General features: G+C 39.5%; 1 protein-coding gene across 6 annotated transcripts in view; it reads right to left on the reverse strand.

Moving 5' to 3' along the window:
- Positions 1 to 1,786: 1,786 nt before the first annotated feature.
- Positions 1,787 to 26,593, reverse strand: part of YES1 (YES proto-oncogene 1, Src family tyrosine kinase) — an 88,400-nt gene continuing 63,593 nt past the window's right edge. For all 6 annotated transcript variants that reach the window (XM_033178200.1, XM_033178199.1, XM_033178196.1 and 3 more), the window contains 8 exons: positions 26,348 to 26,451; positions 26,108 to 26,257; positions 23,644 to 23,799; positions 23,308 to 23,487; positions 19,812 to 19,888; positions 16,884 to 17,037; positions 12,906 to 13,037; positions 1,787 to 4,518 (listed from right to left, as the gene is read on the reverse strand). In XM_033178200.1, the coding sequence (XP_033034091.1) occupies positions 4,310 to 4,518; positions 12,906 to 13,037; positions 16,884 to 17,037; positions 19,812 to 19,888; positions 23,308 to 23,487; positions 23,644 to 23,799; positions 26,108 to 26,257; positions 26,348 to 26,451 (1,162 nt within the window). In that variant the 3' untranslated portion in view covers positions 1,787 to 4,309. The remainder of the gene's footprint in view (positions 4,519 to 12,905; positions 13,038 to 16,883; positions 17,038 to 19,811; positions 19,889 to 23,307; positions 23,488 to 23,643; positions 23,800 to 26,107; positions 26,258 to 26,347; positions 26,452 to 26,593) is intronic.

Raw genomic sequence — 26,593 nt, forward strand, 5'->3', positions numbered from 1 at the left:
AAAGGCTAATCAAGAATTTGTCAGGACACTAAAATTTTAAGAAAAGGTATAGCAAAGGGAACTTGCCATATTGAGTATTAAAATGCATTATCAAGTGACAGCAATTAAAATGCTTTGATAAAAGAAATACCTGGGCAAAACAGATGTAAAATATATATATAATAAAGGAAGGAACCTAAACCAATGGGAATGAATTAACCATAATTGGTGCTGAGAAAATTATATGGAAAAAAAATCATGCTAGACTCTTAAGTCACTTTTTTTGAGACAGTCTTGCTCTGTTGCCCAGGGTGGAGTGCAATGGTGCAGTCTTGGCTCACTGCAAGCTCTGCCTCCTGGGTTCAAGTGATTCCTGTGCCTCAGCCTCCCGAGTAGCTGGGACTACTGGCACACACCATCATGCATGGCTAATTTTTGTATTTTTAGTAGAGATGGTGTTTCACTATCATCTCAAGTGATCATCTGGCCTCAGCCTCCCAAAGTGCTGGGATTACCGGCATGAGCCACTGTGCCTGGCCCTTATGTCACATTTTATACTCAACTTCCAAATGAATTAAAATGCTTTTTAAAAAGCATAACCTATAGGGCTGGGTGCAGTGGCTCACGCCTGTAATCCCAGCACTTTGGGAGGCCGAGGCAGGCGGATCACTTGAGCTCAGGAGCTCTGAGACCAGCCTAAGCAAATGGCAAAACCCTGTCTCTACAAAATATCAAAAGTTAGCCAGGCAAGGTGGCTCATGCCTGTACTCCCAGCTACTTGGGAGGCTGACGTGGGAGGATTGCTTGAGCCTGGGAGGTCGAAGCCGCAGTGAGTCATGATGGTGCCACTGCACTTCAACCTGGGCAACAGAGCAAGATCCTGTCTCACACACACACATGCACAAACTATAATACAGATAGATGAATATTAATCTTGGGGTAGATGAGGACTTCTAAGCATAAAAAAGGAATGCACAAATTTGACAATCTACAAATGTACAACTTACATGTCAAAAATTATATGGAAAATTAAAAGACAAACAGGAAACTAGAAAAACATTCTTAAATTGAGGAACTATTGCTATACTACAAAAATAAATGTTTACTAAATGAGGTGTTTCAGAAATCAGAGAAAAAGCCAATAATTTTAGATAGTAGTAAAAGGTAATTAACACTATTATCTTATTGAAAATAAATGCTTTTGAATGACCAAAATTTAGTACGACTATTTTATTTTCATTATACCTATATAATAATTATAATTATAAAACACAAAGATAAGGCTCATATTTTCCTTTTTTAGAAAATTAAGCCCCTTAATTTATAATAAAACTGGTCGGCTGGGCACGGTGGCTCAAGCCTGTAATCCCAGCACTTTGGGAGGCCGAGGCGGGCGGATCACGAGGTCAGGAGATGGAGACCATCATGGCTAACACGGTGAAACCACGTCTCTACTAAAAATACAAAAAACTAGCCGGGTGAGGTGGCGGGCGCCTGTAGTCCCAGCTACTCCAGAGGCTGAGGCAGGAGAATGGCGTGAACCCGGGAGGCGGAGCTTGCAGTGAGCTGAGATCCGGCCACCGCACTCCAGCCCGGGCGACAGAGCAAGACTCCGTCTCAAAAAAAAACAACAACAAAAAAAAAACTGGTCATTCTATTTTATATTCTTCACAGAGATTGTGAATAGCTCCACTCAAATTACTTAGGTTTCTGCATTAACTGTATTTGCTGGTATAATTTTAAAAAGAAGAAAATGCTTATAAAAATGTCACTCACTTGACATAGAAAATTGACCACAAAGAATGAGTTCAATAATGTTCTGAATTTAATAAAGGATTAAATTCTGCTCAGTAGTTACAAGTAACTGAACATTTTTTCCCCAATGGAAGAATAAATTCAGAATATACCAATATTTAAAAAATGAATGAGAATATGAACAGCAACTAAAAGGATTAATAGGTGCATTCAATGATAATTTTTTATTTCAATTATCCACAAAACAAATATTATAATACTTTATAAAAATATTAAGTTTAGGCTACCATTATTCATTAAAAAAAGTGTGCTAGAAGGCTGTTTTTGCCAACTTCCTTTTTTGGTAAAGGTTAACTTCCACTTTAAGACACTGAAGATGAAAAGCTGTTGGAAAAAATCTCCAAATTTACAAAGTTGTTTATTTTTCTTGGCAATTAAAAAATACAGAACAATTTAAAATGAATACACATTAAGTTAGTGTTTTATCCCTACTATGCAATTGTTATTACATAAGGAACTGCTCCATTCAGTTAAAACCTAATGAATACCATCCACTTTTCCTGGCTTACTTTCCTGATTAGATTTAGTACATAAACATACTTTTGTTACCCTTTTGAATATGCTTAGAAAAATTACAATATCATAGTTCACATGAAGCCCTTAAAAAAATCTCATGTCACAAGTCGTTGACAAGAAGAAATAATGACAGCACTCTTCTTAGGAAGACCCTCTTGGTAGAGAGTGTCAATACTAAGCAGGTTACGTAAACAGAAAAAAACAACCACAATTTTTAGTACCAGAACCATTGCCAACTTGCATGAAGTCCACCTGTCACATTTTAAAATGGTTTGAATTTGAACATATATGCCATGGCAAAGAACTTCAAATTTGATGATTAAAATCAGGTAAATAATGATAGTTAAGAATTACATCCTGAAAATAGAGGGGCCTAATATAAGATTAATTTAAGGTGTGACTATATGAGAGTATTTTAAAACATATACACCAGATCTTCATTTTATTTATCAGATTCGATTTTTCCTTTGCTAGACACTTAAACCACTAATGCTGCTATTCAAATCTGTTTTTGAAATTACTGAGTTACTCTTAAAAATCAGTCTTATTTTGTATGTTTCACTTTTGCACTTTAGGGTAAAAACTGTCCCCTTTTCACCGCTGTTAATATTCAGAATAAGTTTTCCTCCCCAAATCAACCGTTTAATGTATTCTAAAAGGGAAAAAATGACCACCATTATGTAGACTTTAAAAGTGAATGTAGATTCAAACATGATTTGAAAACTGGAGTCCTAAAAATGTTTTACATACAAGTCGTATCCCACAGGAATGAATGTGAAGCCGTAACTTCACTATTCTGAACAAATACCCATTCAGTGTGTAAGAAAAATTAGTTTTATAGTTATATCTTATAACTCTTAAAAGTCTCAGAACATAGCTAAGTGAGGAGCTTTGAGTGCCAGCAAAGCCATTTTGTCACTCCATGACATCAACATTAAACATTACATTCCATCCCTCTACTTGTAAAACTTTCACATTTTCTTTTCTCATATTTCTTTTAAACACATTTTCCTCTCTGTTCATCTATATTCACCATGAGCAAAAGTGCATTCAAATCCCTGATCTGGTCATATTTTCTATTTGTGGCACCCATCCCCATAAGGACATACTAGCAATATCTCACAGTACCAAGTCTATTTTTTAAAAAGGGCTTTTTAAACGCTGGGTCTTACTTAGAATGCTATCTAAAGATTAAAACATTTCCCCTTTCATTGGACAGTAGTTTCAATTATATATTGCCTTCAAAGATCAATGCAACCTCATACAAGATTAACTCACTTTCTAGTTACCTTCATTATCTAAGTCAAACTCTTCAGAAAAGGACTGAAGTGGAAAATTTCTTATTCTTTCAGTTCCACAAATATGAACATTAATGTACTGCATTATACTTTCAAATTCCACTTCTGTGGTCTAACATTTAATCAAGTTTGAGATCCTGTTTATATTCCTTTTGAAAAACCTGGCCCATGTCCATGCAAAAGAAAGCATATATTAAGATTGCATATTGACTGTTTAACTTAGAAAAAACTTCTGAGAATAATAAATGCAAGAAACTTTAAAAAACTGGAATGGAATTATTTGGTCCCATGTATTCCTTAATTTTAGATTTTATTACAGTATAGCTTTTTATCTCTCAAGTTTTATCTGTAACAATAAATACTTTTCTTTGAGCAATTCTAACTGTGGGGAAAAAAAGAAAGGAAATGATTTATAAGCAGTAGCCTCACTGCCCTTCATTACCATGCTATCACCCACACGGTCATCAGTATCTTAGCTCTATTTTCTTTGGACCCTGAAATATGTTGGAAAATTCATCACTGGTACATTAGAGTTTAACACTTGGGGAAAAAAAGTGGTTTTGTGCAACCATATCTGGGATTCCAGTTTACATTAAAAACATGCAGAGTAAAGAAGATTTTCTTCTTTTGATTCCTGTAGAAACTCTACACAAGTTCTTTTCATTTTGGCAGATTTGTGCATATAAAATAGGCTACTTGAATTATAAATTTTCTCCTGGCTGGTACTGTGGCTCTGTAGCAGTGAAGTAGTCTTCCAAGAAGGACTGAATATATTCAAATGTTGGTCTTTCATCAGGGTCCTTCTTCCAACACAGATTCATCAATTCATGGAGGGATTCTGGACAGCCCTGAGGGCAGGGCATCCTGTATCCTCGCTCCACTTGTTCCAGTACTTCACGGTTCACCATACCTAACACACAAGATTAAAACATTAAAGAACAATGGTCCTGACTACCACTAGGAAAACATAACAAACCCCCTAGCCACTAACTGATTCAAAGTATATTAAGTTTATTCAGTGAAATAATTCTTGTAACAAAGCAACAAAATAAATTTTAAACATGAGAATATCAAGAAGGGCTTAGAAAATGCTAATCTATGTTTTAACATGTCTAATTTTTCATTCCATCTTATATCTTATTTTTAATACTAATGTCTTCAAAAGCCAACCTCATTTGATTAATAAGAATTTAGGGTGCCACTATGAGGAACTGGTACTTTCTAATATTAACATTTAACAATGACCAAACTTGGGTTACTGAAGAATGGTGGCAAGATCGTGTCTGAAAGAACTTTAAAACAGGAATTCAGAAGAAAGTTCTAGTCTTGGTTTTGCCAAATATACTAACTACATAACTTTATATTGAATTACTTTTGTGAAAGTTTCCTTATCTAATATCACCTGTTTGACTTTCTTCAAGACATTACAGGCCAGGCGTGGTGGCTCAAGCCTGTAATCCCAGCACTTTGGGAGGCTAAGACGGGCGGATCACGAGGTCAGGAGATCGAGACCATCCTGGCTAACACGGTGAAACCCCATCTCTACTAAAAAAATACAAAAAACTAGCCGGGCAAGGTGGTAGGCGCCTGTAGTCCCAGCCTCGGGAGGCTGAGGCAGGAGAATGGCATAAACCCGGGAGGCGGAGCTTGCAGTGAGCTGAGGTCCGGCCACTGCACTCCAGCCTGGGTGACAGGGTGAGACTCCGTCTCAAAAAAAAAAAAAAAAAAAGACATTACACATAGTTCCTTTCTCATATTCCTTTGTAATCCCCCCTCCCTCAACCCCCTGATCAGCAGCTCACCCCATCTTATCACAGGCCAGCAAAATGCCTCTTTTTCCAAATTCTTCCCAACAGTGTCTCACCAAGCCAGCAACCCTATTTCACTTCCTATCTCCCGCATCACCTTCCCTACGTGCCTGCAAGTCAGGCCATCCCTCTCGTATCTCTTGGAAACTTTATCAACCAATCATCAGGAATGGTATCTAAAATAGACTGATTCTCTAAAGAAAATGTAATGGGGTTAAATCATTATTATTTAGATGTTTAGTTATTTTTTTGAGAAATAAGTGATTTATCAAAATACATTTTTTAAACTATTAAAAAGACTCTACATGACATTACTTTGAAACTCAATACTTAAAAGGAAGTTTTCTGAGATTTTCATCTAACTAGGTACTGTCATCTTCATAAGTGAAATCCAGCTGGGTGCGGTGGCTCTTGCCTGTAATTCTAGCACTTTGGGAGGCTGAGGTGGGCAGAGATCACCTGAGGTCAGGAGTTCAAGATCAGCCTTGCCAACATGGTGAAACCATATCTCTACAAAAATACAAAAATGAGCCAGGCATGATGGCAGGTGCCTGTAATCCCAGCTACTTGGGAAGCTGAGGTGGGAGAATCACTTGAATGAGAGGCGGAGGTTGCAGTGAGATTGCGCCACTGCACTCCAGCCTGGGTGACAGAGCAAGGCTCCATCTCAGGGTGGGGGGAAAAAAGTGAAATCCAGTACATTTTACTAACCATGGAAATACAACTAGAAGTTGTTGGGGGAAGGAAAAAAGGAGTAAGGGAATTAATATTCAGTGAGGGCTTACTATTACTGAACTTCTTTTCCATTCTCTTCTTCTATTTTATCCTTATTATTTTAATTGCCTATTAGGATTAACCAATCTAAATAAGTTGGAACCTATGAAAATAACTTCTAATTACCAATACGCTTTCATTCAAAACTTCATTCAAAGGCCGGGCGTGGTGGCTCAGGCCTGTAATCCCAGGACTTTGAGAGGCCCAGGCGGGCGGATCACGAGGTCAAGAGATCGAGACCATCCTGGCCAACATGGTGAAACTCCGTCTCTACTAAAAATACAAAACATTAGCTGGGCGTGGTGGTGGGGACCTGTAGTCCAGCTACTTGGGAGGCTGAGGCAGGAGAATTGCTTGAATCCAGAAGGTGGAGGTTGCAGTGAGCCAAGATTGTGCCACTGCACTCCAGCCTGGGTGACAGAGCTGGACTCCGTCTCAAAAAAAAAAAAAAAAAAAAAAAAAAAAAAAAAGAACTTCACTCTTCAGAATTTTCTGATAATTAGAACTATTAAATTATTTTATGCCAGCTGGGCATGGTAGTTCACACCTGTAATCCCAGCACTTTGGGAGGCTGAGTGGGCGGATCACCTGAGGAGTTCAAGACCAGCCTAGCCAACATGACGAAACCACATCTCTACTAAAAATATAAAAATTAGCTGGGCATGGTGGCACACGCCTGTAATCCCAGCTATTCGGGAGGCTAAGGCAGGAGAATCACATGAACCTGGGAGGCAGAGGTTGCAGTGAGCAGAGATTGCACCACTGCACTCCAGTCTGGGTGACAAAGTGAGACTCCTCAAAAAAAAAAAAAAAAAAATCATATGGTAAATACTTAGCATACTGTCAATAATGTAAAGGATTTCATACCTGTTAGCGTTTACCAAGGTTTATTACTGTCCCCAAATAAGACTAGTAAACAGGAGCTGTTGCTTTGAAATGGACAATCTGCTGTGAGAAGTGTATGCAACGGATTAATCTGTGCTATATGCGGAAAGTTCTTTCCAAATCCTCTTAAAATCATCAAAGAAAGACAATGATGCTTATAAAGTATCTCTTTTTCTTCTTTAAAGACGGGTACTGTACAAATTGTTTATACTCTGATTCTCATCTGAATATTTAACTAGACTATCCCAATCATATGCATTTTTATGCATTTTGAAACTATGTAGTTACATCGCTCATTTTGGATTTTTATGTCCCCGTTGAACTGACCCTTTTATCATTATGAAACGTTCTTTTTGTCCCTAGTACTATTTCTTTCCTTAAAGTCTACTGCTACCTAAGCTTTCTTCAGTTAGGATTTGCAGAGTATAACTTTTCCATCCTTTTAATTTCAGTCTCTTAAAATACCTTAGAGTATGTACCTTATAAATACCATTATAGTATTTGTGTATGTGTTTAAAATCCAGTCTTTTTTTAATTGCAATGTTTAGTGTACCTAAATGTAATTTAATTATGGATATAGTTGCGTTTAATTCTACCATCCTGATCTTTGTTCCATCTATTCTTTTCTCCTCTCTTGCTTTTTATTTTGATTAAACAAGCATTTTTCAACGTTCAAATTTTCCTCTCCTCTGTTGGCTTTTTATCTTCTGTTCTTGTTGTTATTTTTGATCACTGAGACTACAATATGCTTCCTTGGTTTATTATATTTTACTCAAAATAAGTATTTTTACCTGTTCCAAACTTAAAACGATTTACCTCTTATTCCTTCACTCCCTTTGTGTTATGTCAGAGTCTATTTTTATATACATTATAAATTTGGTAAGATATTTTTATTTTTGGTGTTTTAGATCAGTTTTCCCCCAAGCACTTTAAAGACATAATTTCACTCTTTCCTGGATTCCACATCTGAGGAGAAGTTAGCTGTCTCTGTTGTTCCTGTGTAGGTAATATACAGGCTGAGTATCCCTTATTTGAAATGTTTGGGACCAGAAGTGTTTTGGATTTCTTTGGATTTTGGAATATTTGCATATATATAATGAGATATCTTAAGGGATGGGACCCAAGTCTAAACACAAAATTCATTTATGAGCCAGGCACGGTGGCTTGCACCTGTAATTCCAGCACTTTGGGAGGCAAGGGCAGGCAAATCGCTTGAGCCCAGGATTTCAAGACCATCCTGGGCAACATGGTGAGATCCCATCTCTACAAAAATTAGCTAGGTCGATGGCACACACCTGTGGTCCCAGCTACTTGGGAGGCTGAGGTAGGAGGATCACCTGAGCCCAGGGAGGTAGAGGCTGCAGCGAGCCCTGATTGTGCCACTGCACTCCAGCCTGGGTGAGACACCCTGTCTCAAAAAAAAAAAATTCATTTATGTTTCATATACACCTTATACATATATGTATACATATATGTACACACACATATACATAATCTTAGAAACAATTTTGTGCACAAAACCAAATTTTGATGGCATTTTGACTGTGACTTGTCACATGAAGACAGGTGTGGAATTTTCCATTTGTGGTATCATGTCAATGCTCAAAAAGTTTTGGATTTTGGAGCATTTCAGATTATTTTTTGAGATGAAGTCTTGCTCTGTTGCCCAAGCTGGAGTGCAGTGGCGCAATCTTGGTTCACTGCAACCTCCGCCTCCCTGGTTCAAGTGATTCTCCTGCCTCAGCCTCCAAGTAGCTGGTACTACAGGTGTGCGCCACCATGCCCAGCTAATTTTTGTATTTTTAGTAGAGACGGGGGTTTCACTATGTTGGCCAGGCTGGTCTCGAACTTCTGACCTCGTGATCCACCGGCCTTGGCCTCCCAAAGTGCTGGGATTACAGGCCTTAGCCACTGCGCCCAGCTGCATTTCGGATTTTTGAATTAGGAATGCTCAATCTGCACCACCTCCTTATGGCTGTTTGGCTTTGATTTTTGTAATTTGACCATGATACATTTGCTTGAATTTCACTGAATTTATTTTTCTTGTTTGAAGTTCACTTAATCTGTGGGTTGGTATTTTGTTTTATCATATTTAGAAGATTTTTAGCCATTACTTTTAAAAAATGTTGCCACTGTTTCATTTTTTCCTCTTTTCTGCTTCTGGGACTCCATTACATATAAATTAGATCTTTTCACTATGCCCCCCTGGTTTCATACATTCTGCTCTGCTTTCTTCCCCATTAGCTTTTACCTATGCATTATCTTGGATACTTTGTTAATGTGTCTGAATCCACTAATCTTGTCTTCTACTATGCTCATCTAGTGAGTACTTAATTTCATATAATGTTCTACGGTTCTAAGATTTCCATTTGAGGGCCAGGCGGAGTGGCTCACGCCTGTAATCCCAGCACTTGGGGAGGCTGCGGCGGGAGGGTCACTTGAGGTCAGAAGTTTGTGACTAGCCTGGCCAACATGGCGAAACCTTCTCTCTACTAAAAATACAAAAAATTAGCCAGGTGTGGTGGCACATGCCTGTAATCCCAGCTACTTGGGAGGTTGAGGCAGGAAAATCACCGGAACCTGGGAGGCAGAGGGTGCAGTGAACCAAGATTGTGCCACCGTACTCCAGCCTGGGAGACAAAGCGAGACTCTGTCTCATAAGAAAATAAATACATAAATTAATTAATGTCCATTTGATCCATATATATATATATATATATATAGATAGATAGATAGATTCCAATTCTGCTGAAATTCTCCAGTTTTCCATTATTTTGCAAAACTTTTCTTCTATTTTAACATTCCATATATTGCTATTTTGAAGTCTTTTGCTAACTCCAAGATCTGAATTATCTCAGCGTCTGCTCCTATTGATTTTGAACTTTTTTTCTTTTTTTTTTTTTTTTGAGACAGTCTCGCTCTATCAACCCAGGTTAGAGTGCACTGGTGCGATCTCAGCTCACTGCAATCTCCACCTCCTAGGTTCAAGTGATTCTCCTGCCTCAGCCTCCCGAGTAGTTGGGATTACAGGTGCCTGCCACCGTGACTGGCTAATTTTTGTATTTTTAGCAGAGATGGGGTTTCACCAGCTTGGCCAAGCTGGTCTCAAACTCCTGACCTTGTGATCCACCCGCCTTGGCCTCCCAATGTGTTGGGATTAGAGGGGTGAGCCACCATGCCCAACCACATTTTGAACTCTTGATAATCAGTCATCTCTTCCCTTCTTCGTATGTCTAATAACTTTTTATTTTGTGCTAGACATTTTGAATCATACACTGTAGATCATTTGGATCATGTTATCTTTTTCTGAAGGATGTTCAGTTTAATTCCATTTGTAATTTACTGGCAGATCACCTAGCTGTTAGGGCTTAGTTTTGCTTAGTTTTGCCCTTTCTCCTAGGGTATGGACTTTCTGGGGTCTCAACAAAAAGCCTAGGGTATTCTCCAACATCCATCCACTTTGGTTGGACAAGAACTCAGCACTCTGTAGCCTCTGAACTCGGCTTGACTCCCCAGCCTCCTAGTGGCTATTTTCTGTTAGGTCTCCCAGAGCTTCTCCCTGTGTATGTGCAGATTAGAACTGAGCAAGGACCTGAATGGATTTTTTTTTTTTTTTTTGAGACAGGGTCTTGCTCTGTTGCCCAGGCTGGAGTGCAGTGGTGCAATCATAGCTCAGTGTAGCTTCAAATTCCTGGGCTCAAGCAATCCACCCACCTTGGCCTCCCAAAGTGCTGGGATTATAGGAGTGAGTCACTCTGCCCAACTGGAATTTTAAAGCAGAATTTTAGAGTTCTTTCCCTATAATTCCTTCTCTGGGACCCTGTCCTTCAAATCCCAGCACTTGGATCTCCGTCTCCTTTGCTTAATAAGACTTATGCTTTCTGTCTAGGTTTTACTGCCCTATTTTATTTTAGAAAATGCCTTCAGAAAAGCCAATATAAACGTAAGGCTCAGCTCATGTACTTGCCCTGTCTTAAGGAATATGGCCTTTCTTGATGCAATGTCCTACCAGTTCTTTTACATATTTTATTTAACTTTTGTAGTTGTTTATAGTGCTATAGTAAGTTGGATTTTTAGAGGCTAATGCCTCTCCATCACAGTTAAAACTGAAAGTTTCTCATGGTTTTACATTTAAAGTGAAACTATGGTGCATGGCTGTGTTGTTTTTTCTAGCCCTTGTTTGCGGGTGTGGTGTAGGCAGAGTTGGATTTATTTAGCATGGTGATTTTGCTAAGCAATGATGATGAAATCAGAGAAGGGTGAAGGGCAAAGTAACTGCAAAGGAGTGATTATACTGCTTCACTAGGGAATTTAAGGAGAATGGTTTCATGAAGGGGGTGAGGAAGCAGGAAAAGGTGGCAGAAACAATGAAGTAAAGATCCTGGTAGCATCAAGAAATTGCTAGGGTTGGGGTAGAGAGAGTTATCTAGAAAGATGGCAAGTGGTGGTCAGAAAGTAGATGCATGAAATAGATTTTGAAAAGTTTGCAGTTATTGGTAATGTTAAGGTTTAAGGTATGAAGATGGGAAGACTGGCAAAGGTAGAGTGAAAGACAAGATTACACAGGAGAAGAGTTCAAGCTACAAGAGACCAGGGTAATAGAAAAATCATCACCATGCGTACTAAGACGACAAGGAATTAAGACAGGAGAGGAGTTTTGTTGGAGAGGACAATGGTGAGTCATTAAATGAGAAGAACTTGAATGGTATCAGTGAATAACAGCAACAAGACAAAGTGGGTGATAAAATTTGATGGCATTAGATCTACAGTTGGAGGTATTAGGGAAGAGGGATATGTTAGATAACATGCAAAACCTTTAAGATTAGCAAAACAGTTTTTCCTAAAGATTAAATTTTATATGCTTTCTCTCTCAACATTAGGATACTTCAGTAGAAGAGTTTGAGAAGTAACAAACTAAAATAATACTCAATGATAGCTGAATTTCAAGTGGGCTAAAATTTCTCCTTCCCCCTAGGAACTATATAAATCTCATAATTTTGAAAGGGAAACATTTTTATTTTTCATCTTTATTAATGGCAGACATATTTTTTAAAGTACTGGTTTATAAATAGGTTTTGTTAGGAGAAATAAAACAAGAAAAGGATCTCAAAACAATCTAATGAAGAAAACAAGGCTAGTACATATTTAAAAAAACATACCAGGATGGGCACGGTGGCTCATGCCTGTAATCCCAGCACTTTGGGAGGCCTAGGCAGGTGGACCACCTGAGGTCAGGAGTTCGAGACCAGCCTAGCCAACATGGCAAAACCCCATCTCTACTAAAAATACAAAAAATTAGCTGGGCGTGGTGGCGGGTGCCTGTAATCCCAGCTACTTGGGAGGCTGAGGCAGGAGAATTGCTTGAACCCAGGAGGCAGAGGTTGCAGTGAGCCGAGATTGCATCATTGCACTCCAGCCTGGGTGACAGAGCGAGACTGTTTCAAAAAACAAACCAAAACAAAAAACAACAACAAAAAAACCTACCAGTCACACTACTGGGAAATAACAATTATTTAGGGTATGGGGTGATGACCCAGGATATTTAAGATATGTTTATTATCTGAGAGAACAGTAAGAGGCCCTTTTGGAAAATGTCCTAAGCTGAGGTGAATGTGGGGCATACCTCATATGCTCACCCAGTCAAGGATCGTGGCTTTCATTGACTGTTACCCATCCAATGCCACAGTAAAGGGAAGGAGTGGGGAGAGGGAGAGGCAGGGGGACTATGAGAAGAAATAAAGGGCTTTTTCCCGCTTACAATTCTGTTCCTAATAAACTCCTGATAAAGCCACTCATGAGATAACCAAGAGCTAATAAAATGCAAGCTTACCTGGATATGGCACTCTGCCCTTTGTTACCAGCTCTGTCTGCAGAATTCCAAATGACCAGACATCAGACTTTATTGTAAACCGACCATACAGTGCAGCTTCAGGAGCTGTCCATTTGATTGGAAATTTTGCACCTAAAATAATATTGACAATCTTGCTTAAATGTTTTTAAAAAATCTATTTGTGTAAATACAGCATATGCAGGGCTAATCTTCTGTTAGTATCTCTACTGTAGTCGTCAGTGTCAATTCTTTAAATGTACAAGACACATGTGAGAAACATTAATTTTTAAAATTCATATTGAAATAAATTACATTTATTCCTGATTAGATAGCTGATGATTTAAAAAATAAGTTGGCTGTGGGAACAGAAAACAATTTAAGAAAATAGAGGCTGAAGCTGTAGTAAGCCAAAAATATGGGCTACAAGATGTATAACTTTTAAGTACAGTCTGGCACCTAATAGCTGTAGTTAGCTATTGGTTGATGAGTGAATATTCTATTGAGTTACAATGTCTACGGGTTTTCAAAGATAATCTCTTTCCTACTTTATATACCATTCTGGAAAATTTTATTGTACTACTTTTAAAAGCCCATGTTAATTTACTCAAATATTTAGTGTATGTCTTTTATGTGGAGGGCATTATGCTAATCATTATGGAAACCTAAAAAGCATGGCTTTCATGAAGTTTATAAACTTACTGTGGAAATAAGATTATAGGTATCTTACATTCTTTAAGTTATTATATGTTTGTAGATAGTGTTTTAAAATAGAGTTCTTTAGATATTTAGACAAACAGATGACCAATTTTCCTTGGCACAATCACAAAACGTTTCATTTAAAAAGTCGCAGGTGGTTGGGTGCAGTGGCTTATGCCTATAATCCCAGCACCTTGAGAGGCCGAGGCAGGCGGATCACCTGGCCAACATGGTGCAACCCTGTCTCTACCAAAAATACAAAACTTAACCAGGCATGGTGATGCATGCCTGTAATCCCAGCTACTTGGGAGGCTAAGGCAGAGAATCTCTTGAACCTGAGGGGCAGAGGTTGCAGTGAGCCGAGATCATGCCACTTCACTCCAGCCTGGGCAAACAAGCAAAACTCTGCCAGGCGCGGTGGCTCACACCTGTAATCCCAGCACTTTGGGAGGCCAAGGTGGACGGATCATGAGGTCAGGAGATCGAGACCATTCTGGCTAATATGGTGAAACCCCATTTCTACTAAAAATACAAAAAAAAAAAAAATTAGCTGAGGTGGTGGCAAGTGCCTGTAGTCCCAGCTACTCGGAAGGCTGAGGCAGGAGAATGGCATGAACCTGGGAGGCGGAGCTTGCAGTGAGCCGAGATTGCGCCACTGCACTCCAGCCTGAGCGACAGAGATTCTGTATCAAAAACAAACAAACAAACAAACAAACAGAAAACCAGTGGCAGCTACAACATCACTAATCATCAGAGAAATGCAAATTAAAACTACAATGAGACACCACCTTACTCCTGCAAGAATGGCCACAATGAGAAAGTCAAAAAAAACAGTAGATGCTGGTGTGGATGTGGTGAAAAGGGAACATTTTTGCACTGACAGTGGGAATGTAAATTAGTATAACCACTATGGAAAACAGTATGAAAACTACTTAAAGAACTAAAAGTAGAGCTACCATTCAATCCAGCAATAACTTCCCAAAGGAAATGAAATCAGCTAGGTGTGGTGGCTCACGCCTGTAATCCCAGCACTTTGGGAGGCCAACGTGTGTGGATCACCTGAGGTCAGGAGTTTGAGACCAGCCTGGCCAACATGGTGAAACCTTGTCTCTATAAAATAAAAAAATCAGCCAGGCCTGGTGGCAGGTTCCTATAATCCCAGCTACAGGGAGGCTGAGGCAGGAGAATCACTTGAACTTGGGAGGTGGAGGTTGCAGTGAGCCGAGATTGTGCCACTGTACTCCAGCCTGGGAAAGAGATTGAGAAGCTGTCTCAAAGAAAAAAAAAAAAAAAAAATCAATTATATGAAAAAGATACATACACACACGTTTATAGCAGCACAATTCGCAATTGCAGATATGGAGCCAACCTAAATGACCATCGACCAATGAGTGGATAATAAAAAGTGTGGCATATACACACCATGGTATACTACTCAGTCACAAAAAGGAATGAAATAATGGCTTTTACAAAAACTTAGACGGAGCTGGAGGCCACTATTCTAAGTGAAGTAACTCAGGGATGGAAAACCAAATATCGTATGGCCTTACTTAAAAGTGGGGCTAAGCTATGAGGACAGAAAGGCATAAGAATAATATAACAGATTTTGGGGACTAAGGGGGAAAGGTTGGGGGTGGATAAAAGACTACACATTGGAGGTGAAACCCCGTATCTACTAAAAATACAAAAATTAGCTGGGCATGATGGTACGAGCCTGTAATCCTAGGTACTTGAGAGGCTGGGGCAGCAGAATCGCTTGAATCTGGGAGGCAGACGTTGTAGTGAGCCGAGATCGTGCCACTGCACTCCAGCCTGGGTTGGGCGACAGAGCGAGACTCTATCTCAAACAAATAAACAAACAAACTACATATTGGGTACAGTGCACGATGCTTGGGTGATGAGTGCACCAAAATCTCAGAAATCACCACTAAAGAACTAGTTTCCCAAAAACTATTAAAAAAAAAAAAAGTGGCAAGTAAATTAAGCCCTAAGAATGGTTAGGATTTTCTTTTTTTTTTTTTTTTTTTTTTTTTTGAGACGGAGTCTCGCTCTGCCGCCCAGGCTGGAGTGCAGTGGCCAGATCTCGGCTCACTGCAAGCTCCGCCTCCCGGGTTCCGCCATTCTCCTGCCTCAGCCTCCGAGTAGCTGGGACTACAGCGCCCGCCACGTCGCCGGCTAGTTTTTTTTTGTATTTTAGTAGAGACGGGGTTTCACATGTTAGCCAGGATGGTCTCGATCTCCTGACCTCGTGATCCGCCCGTCTCGGCCTCCCAAAGTGCTGGGATTACAGGCTTGAGCCACCGCGCCCGGCCAAGAATGGTTAGGATTTTCACATATAAAGATTACAGGCCGGGCATGGTGTCTCAGGCCTGTAATCTTAGCACTTTGGGAAGCCAAGGCAAGAGGACTGCTTGAGCCCAGAAGTTCGAGATCAGCTTGGGCAACATGACAAAACTTGGTCTCTACAAAAAATACAAAGAATCCATCAGGCGTGGTGATGTGCACCTGTAGTTCCAGCTACTCAGGAGGCTGAGATAGGAGGATCACCTGAGCCCCAGGAGGTCAAGGCTGCAGTGAGCTGAAATTACGCCACTATACTCTACCCTGAGCGACAGAGTGAGACCCTATCTCAAAAAAACAACAACAAAAACAACAACAACAAAACACATTACAGATAGGAAGGCATTCCAGATAGAGGTAACTGCACAAAAGTATGGAGGTTGAAAGAAAGCACTATGTCTGAAGCAGGGTTTCTCAATCTTGGCGCCACTACCATTTTGGGCCTGATAATTCTATGTTGTGGGGGGTCTTGCCTGCACATTTCTGTACACTGTAGGAGGTTCAGCAGTATACCTGGCCTCTACCCACTAAATATCGGCAGTAGCCCCCAGGTTGTAACCACCAAAAATGTCTCTAGACATTGTCAGATGTCCCCTGGTGAGTGGCGGTACTGGGCAATATCTCCTGATTGAGACTCTCTGGCCTTTCCAGGAAAGAAATTAAAACAGGTTTGTTGTCATGTCAAATGAAGTGTAAAGAGGCTACTATTTGCTATATGTATAATGCAAAGGATACCTAGTCAAGTTCTTTCTTGGAGGAAATAACTACCAGAAAGCCACAGTGGTATTTAATGTACGTGATTTTATGAATGAAATCAATGTCTCTACGATTATTCTGAGGGAACCTAGAACAATTCTTATTCTGGAAAACCCCGTATACTCAAGAGAGTTAAGCAAAACACAGAACACTACATTACAAGCTTTTATGTAAAAGTAATTTTACCTTGTCTTGCTGTGTATTCATTGTCTTCAATTAACCTTGCTAAACCAAAATCTGCTATTTTGCACACAAGATTTTCTCCTACAAGAATATTAGCAGCCCGAAGATCTCGGTGAATATAGTTCATTCTTTCAATATATGCCATACCATCAGCAATCTTGGAAAGCAAAAAACAAAAAACACAAGACATGTAATACAAAGGGAAGCAGAGAGAAGACAATTATGGTTAATGTCAAATTGTGTCACTGAAAATCATACTATCTCAGAAGTAGATGATGGTAACAGGGTATAGTCTAGAAGATAACAGGAAAACCAGAAAACATAATAAAAATGCAGGCTAAATTCAGATTTCAAAAATCTAACACTGGCTGGGTGCGGTGGCCCACACCTATAATTCCAGCAGTTTGGGAGGCCGAGGCGGGCGGATCATTTGAGGTCATGAGTTCGAGATCAGCCCGGCCAACATGGCAAAACCCCGTCTCTACTAAAAATACAAACATTAGCCAGGTGTGGTGGTGCATACCTGTAATCCTAGCTACTCGGGAGGCTTAGGCAGGAGAACTGTTTGAACCCAGGAGGCAAAGATAGCAGCGAGCCAAGATTGTGCCACACTGCACTCCAGCCTGGGCAACAGAGCGAGACTCAGTCTCAAAAAAAATAAAATCTAGCATTACTCTGAAGACCAAGATTAACCCTCCTAATGTCTTCTTGTGTCAGTGGTTAGGAGAAGAGATAAATCACAAGGTAATTTAGTGCCTCTGCAAACAAGCTCATCAAGGTCCCTATCAGGCACAATCTAAGACGACACAGTGATAAAGGTATTAACTACAAGGTAGAGATTCCCAAACTACTGCTTGTAGGCCAAATGTGGCCTGCAGCCTGTTTTTGCATGGCCAGAGAACTAAAACTGTTTTTTACATTTTGAGTGACTGAGACATGGTCTCACTCTGTCATGCAGGTTGGAGTGCAGTGGTGCAATCCTGGCTCACTGCAATCTCCATCTTCTGGGCTCAAGCAATTTTCCCATCTCAGCCTAACTGAGTAGCTGGAACTTCAGGCATGCACCAGCACACCCAGCTAATGTTTGCATTTTTTTGCAGAGATGGGGTTTCACCATGTTGCCCAGGTGCAAAGTGCTGAGATTACAGGAGCCATCTTGCACAGCCTGGTTTATACATTTTTAAAGGGTTGTAAAAAGAAAAAAGTATGACAGATTGGATGTGGCTCACAAAATCTAATATATTTTTTTTTAAACAAAAATGGATTGCCAACCTCCCCTACCACAGAGTGTCTAACTCAGAAGCATGAACCGGCCTGGCATATGCCTATCGCCTATGTATAGTTTCTCAGTATAAAGTTTTTCTGAATTGTCAGATTCTGTGGACATTTGGATGCTAGGAGGTAAGATTCCAAAATCAGCATGTCAACCAAAGCCAATAATAAGGCCTCTCCAGTAGCTACCACATATCTGAAGAGAAACTTTTAACAGTTTTCACTGTATATTTAAAACAAAAAGTCAGAAGAGTAAAAAAGTTCTATTTTAAACTGCATATATACCATCTTAATTCTTGTGTTGGACTACAGTAAATAAAAAATTCGGCCGGGCACGGTGGCTCAAGCCTGTAATCCCAGCACTTTGGGAGGCCGAGACGGGCAGATCACGAGGTCAGGAGATCGAGACCATCCCGGCTAATACGGTGAAACCCCATCTCTACTAAAAAAAAAAATACAAAAAACTAGCCGGGTGAGGTGGCGGGCACCTGTAGTCCCAGCTACTCGGGAGGCTGAGGCAGGAGAATGGCGTAAACCCGGGAGGCAGAGCTTGCAGTGAGCTGAGATCCGGCCACTGCACTCCAGCCTGGGCGACAGGGCAAGACTCCGTCTCAAAAAAAAAAAAAAAAAAAAAAATTCAGCATACACTTTAGATTACTAATATTTTCTTTGGAACAGCACTCATCCACTTTAATTTTCTTAAAATTATCTGTTGAAATATGAATACATATAGACTTTACATTTGTGGAAACATCTATTTTCTTTTTTTCCAAGACGGGAGTCTCACTCTTGTTGCCCTGGCTGGAATGCAATGGTGTGATCTTGGCTCACTGCAACCTCTGCCTCCCGGGTTCAAGCGATTCTCTTGCCTCAGCCTCCTGAGTAGCTGGGATTATAGCTGCCCACCACCATGCCTGGTTAATTTTTAGTATTTTTAGTAGAGACGGAGTTTTACCATGTTGGCCAGGCTAGTCTCGAACTCCTGACCTCAAGTGATCCACCCACCTTGGCCTCCCAAAGTGCTGAGATTACAAGCGTGAGCCACCGCGCCTGGCCTGGAAACATCTTCTAAGAAACCATATGATAGAAGACAGCACTGGACTAAGAGTTATATAGCTGGTTCTAATACTGGTTCTGTTACTAACAAGTTATGTGAATTTTAGATACCTCTGGTCTTTTGACACTTCATTAATCTGTAACATTAAGAGCTTGCATTGGATTATCTCTAATGTTCCTGCCAGTTCTAAAATTCCATTATTGGCCAGGTAATCCCAACACTTTGGGAGGCTGAGGTAGGAGGATCCTTTGAGCCAAGGACTTTGAGACCAGCCTAAGCAAAACAGAGATCCCTGTGTCTACAAAAAAAACATATTTTTAAAAATTAGCTGGGAATGGTGGCCTGCGCCTGCAGTCCCAGCTACTCAGGAGGCTGAGGTGAGAGGATTGGTGGAGCCCAAGAATTCAAGGCTCTTCAAGCAGGGACCTATCAGTGCACCACTGCATTCCACCCTGGGTGACAGAATGAGAGTCTGTCTCTAAAAAAATAAAAAATAAAAATAAAATCCCACCATTTCACTAAACTATAATATTCTGGTAAGATTATTCTACATTTTAATATACACTTTCAATTCAAATGGATACATGCATATATACAGATACCTGAGCAGCCATATCAACCAGCTGTGGAAGCTTCAAATACTTTCCATCTCCTTCCTTAAGGAAATCTAACAAGCTTCCTGTAACAGACAATAAGATATTCATACAAAATAAGCAAATCTTATATTAGGATTGAAATGAATACTCCACCCCAAATCACAACACAGAACTTCTTAGCTTTTCATTTTTTAAAATTTTGTGCAGTTTTGGAGTTTCTAATTATCTAGATCCCAGAAGAGGTCTCTAAGCTGAAATTTTGAAAACTTCTCCTGATAACATATGCAAAAAAAAAAGAAAATGCATTAACTTTACCTGACAAGAGGCATTTTTTCCTTGCTTTGATCAATATCCCAATTCTGATTCAGAAAGCAGTATTAAATACTTACATAATTTTAAGTAAATCTGAATCAAGAATTCAGACAACTAGGAATTTCTTGGGCGTAGTTAAAACTAAATACAGGTAGCTAAATGAGCTGCTGTTGAACTACTGCCGTGACCAAGCTCTCTCTGAAAACTACCAAGTACTATGAATAACAGCAAAGAAAAAGGCTAGAAGTCTGATTATGGCTTCTCTATTATTTGTTAAAAGCTTACAATGTACTTGAATTTAATCAAGAGAAAACATCACACAAACCCAAATTAAGGCACATTTAAAACATACAAGTGGTCTATTCTCTTCAGAAGTAACAATGCTATGGAAGACAGAGGAAGGTTCAGGAATGGCTCCAGATTAAAGAAGACTAAATAGAAATGACAACTAAATGGAATGCCTGACCATAAACTGGATCGGGGAAGTGTAGTTGGTATACTTACTGGTCCAGAGCTAGGGAAACCAAATTCCAGGTGAAAGAAAAAACATGAAGAAAACCATGAAAACAAAGAGCAGAACAGTGGGTTTATGCTGGAGTGCATGGGGCAATGAGTTTGGACAGATTATCAAGGGACAAGTGCTAAGTGAATACCAAAATGAGGAATTAAAGAGTTTTAAAAATAGAAAGGACTTTTGTTATCTTGTATTTTAAATCTCTCCCGTCTGGAAATAATTGTTCCCAGTGGTCTGACAACACAGAATTCTACCGTGTTCTCCCAATTAAATAATTTTTAAATTAATATACAGCGCTAAGTGGGCTATTAGCCTTACCTTCATTACATTGTTTATGCTCTCAATATATATATATATATTTTTTTTTTTTTTTTTGAGGTGGAGTCTCGCTCTGTCACCCGGACTGGAGTGCAGTGGCCAGATCTCAGCTCACTGCAAGCTCCGCCTCCCGGGTTTACGCCATTCTCCTGCCTCAGCCTCCCGAGTAGCTGGGACTACAGGCGTCCGCCACCTCGCCCAGCTAGTTTTTGTATTTTTAGTAGAGACGAGGTTTCACTGTGTTAGCCAGGATGGTCTCGATCTCCTGACCTCGTGATCCGCCCATCTCGGCCTCCCAAAGTGCTGGGATTACAGGCTTGAGCCACCGCGCCCGGCCTCAATATATTTTTTAATTGTTAAAAGTCTTTATCTGAAACGGAGTCTCGCTTAGTCACACAGGCTGGACTGCAGCGGTGTCATCTTGGCTCACTGAAACCTCTGCTTCCCAGGCTCAAGCCATTCTCGTGCCTCAGCTTCCCAAGCAGCTGGAACTACACGCACGAGCCACCAAGCCCGGCTATTTTTTGTATTTTTAGTAGAGACAGGGTTTCGCTATGTTGGCCAAGCTGGGATCGAACTCCTGACCTCAAGTGATCCGCCTGCCTCAGCCTCCCAAAGTGCTGGGATTGGAGGCGTGAACCACTGTGCCTGGCCTGCTTCCAATACCTTGATTTAAACATCTTCCCTCTCCTTTTCTCTTTTTTTTTTTTTTTTTGAGACAGGGTCTCATTTTTTCACCCCAGATGGAGTGCAGTGGCACAAGTACAGCTCACTGTGGCCTCAACCTCCTGGGCTCAAGCAATTCTCATGCCTCAGCCTCCTGAGTAGGGACTACATGTGTGTGCCACCATGCCCTGCTAATTTTTTTAGTTTTTGTAGAGATGGGGTTTCACCATGTTTCCCAGGTCAGCCACCATGCCTGGCCCTCCCTTCTCTTCTGGTTCATCTAATATACTCTTTGAAAGGGCATAATTGGGCTGGGTGTGGTGGCTCACGCCTGTAATCGCAGCACTTTGGGCGGCCAAGGCGGGCTGATCGCTTGACCCCAGGAGTTCCAAACCAGCCTGGGAAACAGGGAGAAACCCCATCTGTAGAAAAATACAAAAATTATCTATGTGGGGTGGCATGCACCTGTAATCCCAGCTACTTGGGAGGCTGAGATGAGGATCGCTTGAGTCCAGGGAGGTCGAAGCTGCAGAAAACTGTGACTGCACTCCACCCTGGGGGATAGAGTGAGGCCCCACCTCACAAAAAAACAAAAACACAAAACACCAAGCAAACCAAAAAAATGCCATATTTGGCAACTGTTTGAAGTATACATTCCTTCCAAAGAGCGCCAGGTGCTTTGGGTCTTTAGGTGTGTTCTGGCTATCAATAAACAGGCTGTATCATTTCTTAACTTTTGGTTTCAGTCCCCTTTTGTAGGGAAAACTTTTCCTATAGCAAATACGTAACTTGTAGTTGTCCTTGTCACCACTAGATGGAACTACTTCATTGGTCAAGATGAGACTACTGGAGAGGGTAACATAATTAGTGACTACTGTATATTATTGGTTCAAGAGTAAAAATAACAATAATAAAGCAGATCAAATCAAACACATAAAAATCAGGCCTGTCAGCATATCTGCTGACTTACTAGTTCCTCTTTAAAGTATCATTTGCACAGGGAAAAAGAGGAAAGAGTATTAATCTCTTTATCCTCCCCCTAACTAACTCTGTTACTGAAGATCCCATCTTGTCGTCTAGAGTTTAGGAAAATGAAGAAATTTCCATTGAAAGTAGTGGAGAGGCCAGGCACAGTGGCTCATGCTGGTAATACCAGCATTTTGGGAGGCCAAAAAGGGAGGACTGCTTGAGCCCAGGAGTTCAAGACCAGCCTGGGCAACATAGTTGAGACCCCAGTCTCTATCAAAAAAACAAACAAAAAAACAGTGGCCAAAAAATGTTCCTAGAAGTCCTGAATATAGGAATTATGTTTATATTAAAATGAGAAAACTGATTTATTTTAACTTTACCTTATTTCTTTGCTTTAGTACTAAAAATGTATCTTTCTGATTTTATCATTTTAATTAAATGTGTACAGATAATTTCTATTTTTCACCTTTCTAGCTTTTCCGTTTCTTTTAGTCAAACTTAATTTCAAAATTAATTCAGCCTGCCTACTTTTCCTTTTAAACGTCATACTATCCTCTGGAATAACTGGATAATCACAAAGCGTCAGGTTTCTTCTATTCAAATGTCTACAGAAAAATCTTAAATTAGAAAACAGTATATGATAAGTCTATATGCATATAAATAGAAATAAAGACTCTTAAAAATATTATCAACACGAATACCTAAGGAGATACTAATACATACCTTTTGACATAAATTCAGTGACAATGTAAATTGGCTCCTCAGAAACAACAGCATATAGTGGAACAAGTTTATCATGTCTTAATTTTTTCATTATCTGAGCTTCTTGAAGGAAAGCCTCTGGCATCATTGTACCTGGTTTTAGTGTTTTGATTGCTACTTTTGTGGTTCCATTCCATGTTCCTAAACAACACATTTTATGAATTTATATTTTAAAGGATTTTAGACCAAACTTCAGTAAACAGCACTTACCTTAAATAATGAAACATTTTATCATAAATTGTTGCACTTTAATCCACAGCTAAACAATGACAGAAAACAAAAATTCAGGCTTCTTACCCATCCACACTTCGCCAAAACATCCTTGTCCTAGTTTAACCTCTAGTCGCAAAGATTCTCGAGGGATTTCCCAAGCATCTTTTGCTAGACCTTGAGTCTGAGGTTTCACGGTTGGACACACAGTTGTTAACTTGTGGCATAAACCATCAGCATGTTCTAGATAAATGAATAAACTACACTGTAGAATTAATTACAAAAATTACAGGGTATGTAGTGTATCAATGTTTTAAGTTTAAACTGCAGAAAAACAAAAATAGAAGTCCTTTCGAGTTTTACTCTAAAAACACAAAACAAAAAGGGAGTTGTCCATAAGAAGCAAAACATGAAATATATATATATAAATATATAATATAAATATATATAAGTGAAATATTTTGTAAAATTTATTGTTAAGGCCAGGCACAGTGGCTCACGTCTGTAATCCCAGCACTTTGAGAGATTGAGGTGGACAGATAACGAAGTCAGGAGTTTGAGACCAGCCTGGCCAATACGTGAAACGCTGTCTCTACTAAAAATACAAAAATTAGCCGGGCATGGTGGTGCATGCCCGTAGTCCCAGCTACTCAGGAGGCTGAGTCAGATGAATCGCTTGAACCTGGGAGGCAGAGGTTGCAGTGAGCCAAAATCGTGCCAATGCACTCTAGTCTGGGTGACACAGTGCGATTGACTCAAAAAATATATATATATACACACACACACATATATTATTTACTAAATACTTAGTATGTATATACTAATATATAGTAAATATATTTACTAAATAGTATGTATATACTAATATATAGTAAATATATTAGTATATTTGCTACTTAGTATAACTTAAAAAATACATATATATTTTAAGTTATTATTTACTAAACACTTAGTATGTTCCAGTACTGTGCTAAATTCGCACTTTACAAATATCTCATATAAATGAAGTTTTGAAAACATATGCAACTTTCCCCCAAGGTCCTGCAGTTAGTATATGGTAGAGATGGGATTCAAATCAAGGTCTGTCTGCTTCTAAAGTTCTGCCTTTGTACACTGGGGTTTATTAATTCTCAAAAAGAATGTTATCATTAAATGTTATATTTAATAGCCACTAATTTGTAACAGGCAAACCAAAAGTCAAAGAAAAAATTCATTTAGGATCATTTAGGAGATTTTTTTTTTTTTTTTTTGAGATGAGTCTCACTCTGTTGCCCAGGATGGAGTGCAGTGGTGTGATCTCAGCTCACTGCAACCTCTACCTCCCGGGTTCAAGTGATTCTCCTGCCTCAGCCTCCCAAGTAGCTGGGCCTACAGGCACATGCCACCACACCTGGCTAAATTTTTTTGTATTTTAATAAAGATAGGGTTTTGTCATGTTGCCCAGGCTGGTCTTCAACTCCTGACTTCAAGTGATCTGTCTGCTTCGGCCTTCCAAAGTGGTGCGATTACAGGCGTGAGCCACCATGCCAGCCCTTTTTTCTTTTCTTTTTTTTTTTTTAAGAGATGAGGTCTCTCTATGTTGCCCAGACTGTTCTTGAACTCCTGGCCTCAAGTGATCCTCCTGCATCAGTAGTTGGGATTAAAGGCACAAGCCACCATGCCTAGCAGGAGACTGATTTTTTAAATAAGGGAGACACAAAGTCAGGGAACCCTAGATTCATAACGGCTTAACTTGAGAATTCTGCTTATATAATCTTTCTTATTGTAAATGAGATATGTTCTCTCCTATTCTCACTAAATAACCACATAAATTCACATTGTGACAAAGGCAATTACAAGTGATGCCACTGCTTGGTAACATGCTTAATCAATGTCAAGATTGCTGGGTGACTTGACAGACACAGTTTGTAGACAGCTGTCATTGAAGACATTACCATGGAAACATCCCCTCTCCCAGTATTAATCACATAAAGACTTTCGGGGCATTCATATACCAAACTGGTAATGAAAAATTTTGAGACAGAAGATTCTAATATTAAATACCTTCCGTCCTTGAAAGACAAAAATGTCTATAATCGCTGTAGGTTAATTTTCTAGGATAAGAAAAATGTTATCATCAGACCAAATTTCATTGGAGTTATATTTAGGAAAGCTTATGTGATCCAGCCCATGCAGAGGAAGGTAATCCTTCTGACGTAGCTTTTTCTGCTACCCAATGTTTAGTTTTATTTACTAAGTGTCCATAAATATTTGCTTTTAGGTTTATTTTCACAATGTACATGTGATGAAATGAACTCCAATGTAAATACTATGCCAGTAAGACATAAGGACTCAAATGATGAGAGTCTATTAGCACATTATCTGAGTAGCACGATTCAAGTACTAAGTATCACCTGTTCCTCCTTTTAAAACTAGAATACAACAGACATTTATTGGGTATGTATTATGTGTAAATAAGTGTGTTAAATCTTAAGAGAAATGAGGATATGGATTTTGTCCTCATAAACTAGAATGTGAAGAAATAATTTTTACCTTTGAAATATTCACATACCTGTGTAGTGTTTCACCAATTTCTGCAGAGTATCAAATTGTGCTCTGGTTGTGATATAGTATCCACCATTGTCAAGCTTCCTAATTTTGTAGTGTTTCACATTGTCACCCCTTACCTCATCCCAATCACGAATAGAGAGGGAATAAGCACCTGGGTGAAAAATAAAAACTTTCACTACATCTTTCTCAAAATACTGCCCCAAGAAATTTTATACTTAAACTAATATAACAATATTAATACCTTTAGTAGTTTCACTCTCTCTTACTAAGAAAATACCTCGTTGATTTCCAGGATTCAGAAGTAATCTTTCAGCATCTTTTCTCCCCATTTTGCCAAAATACCATCTGGAAAAATAATTAAGTGTTTTGAATTGAAAAGTATGAGGTTCAGAAAAATTATACACAAGTGTCAGTAAGAATGGACTGGGATAGGTTTGGATGACAAAGAATAGCTAGAGAACACAGCTCAAAATACAGGAAAATGTAA

Source organism: Trachypithecus francoisi, unplaced genomic scaffold (genome assembly GCF_009764315.1).
Source record: "Trachypithecus francoisi isolate TF-2019V2 unplaced genomic scaffold, Tfra_2.0 Lachesis_group19, whole genome shotgun sequence".
Lineage (NCBI taxonomy): Eukaryota > Metazoa > Chordata > Mammalia > Primates > Cercopithecidae > Trachypithecus > Trachypithecus francoisi.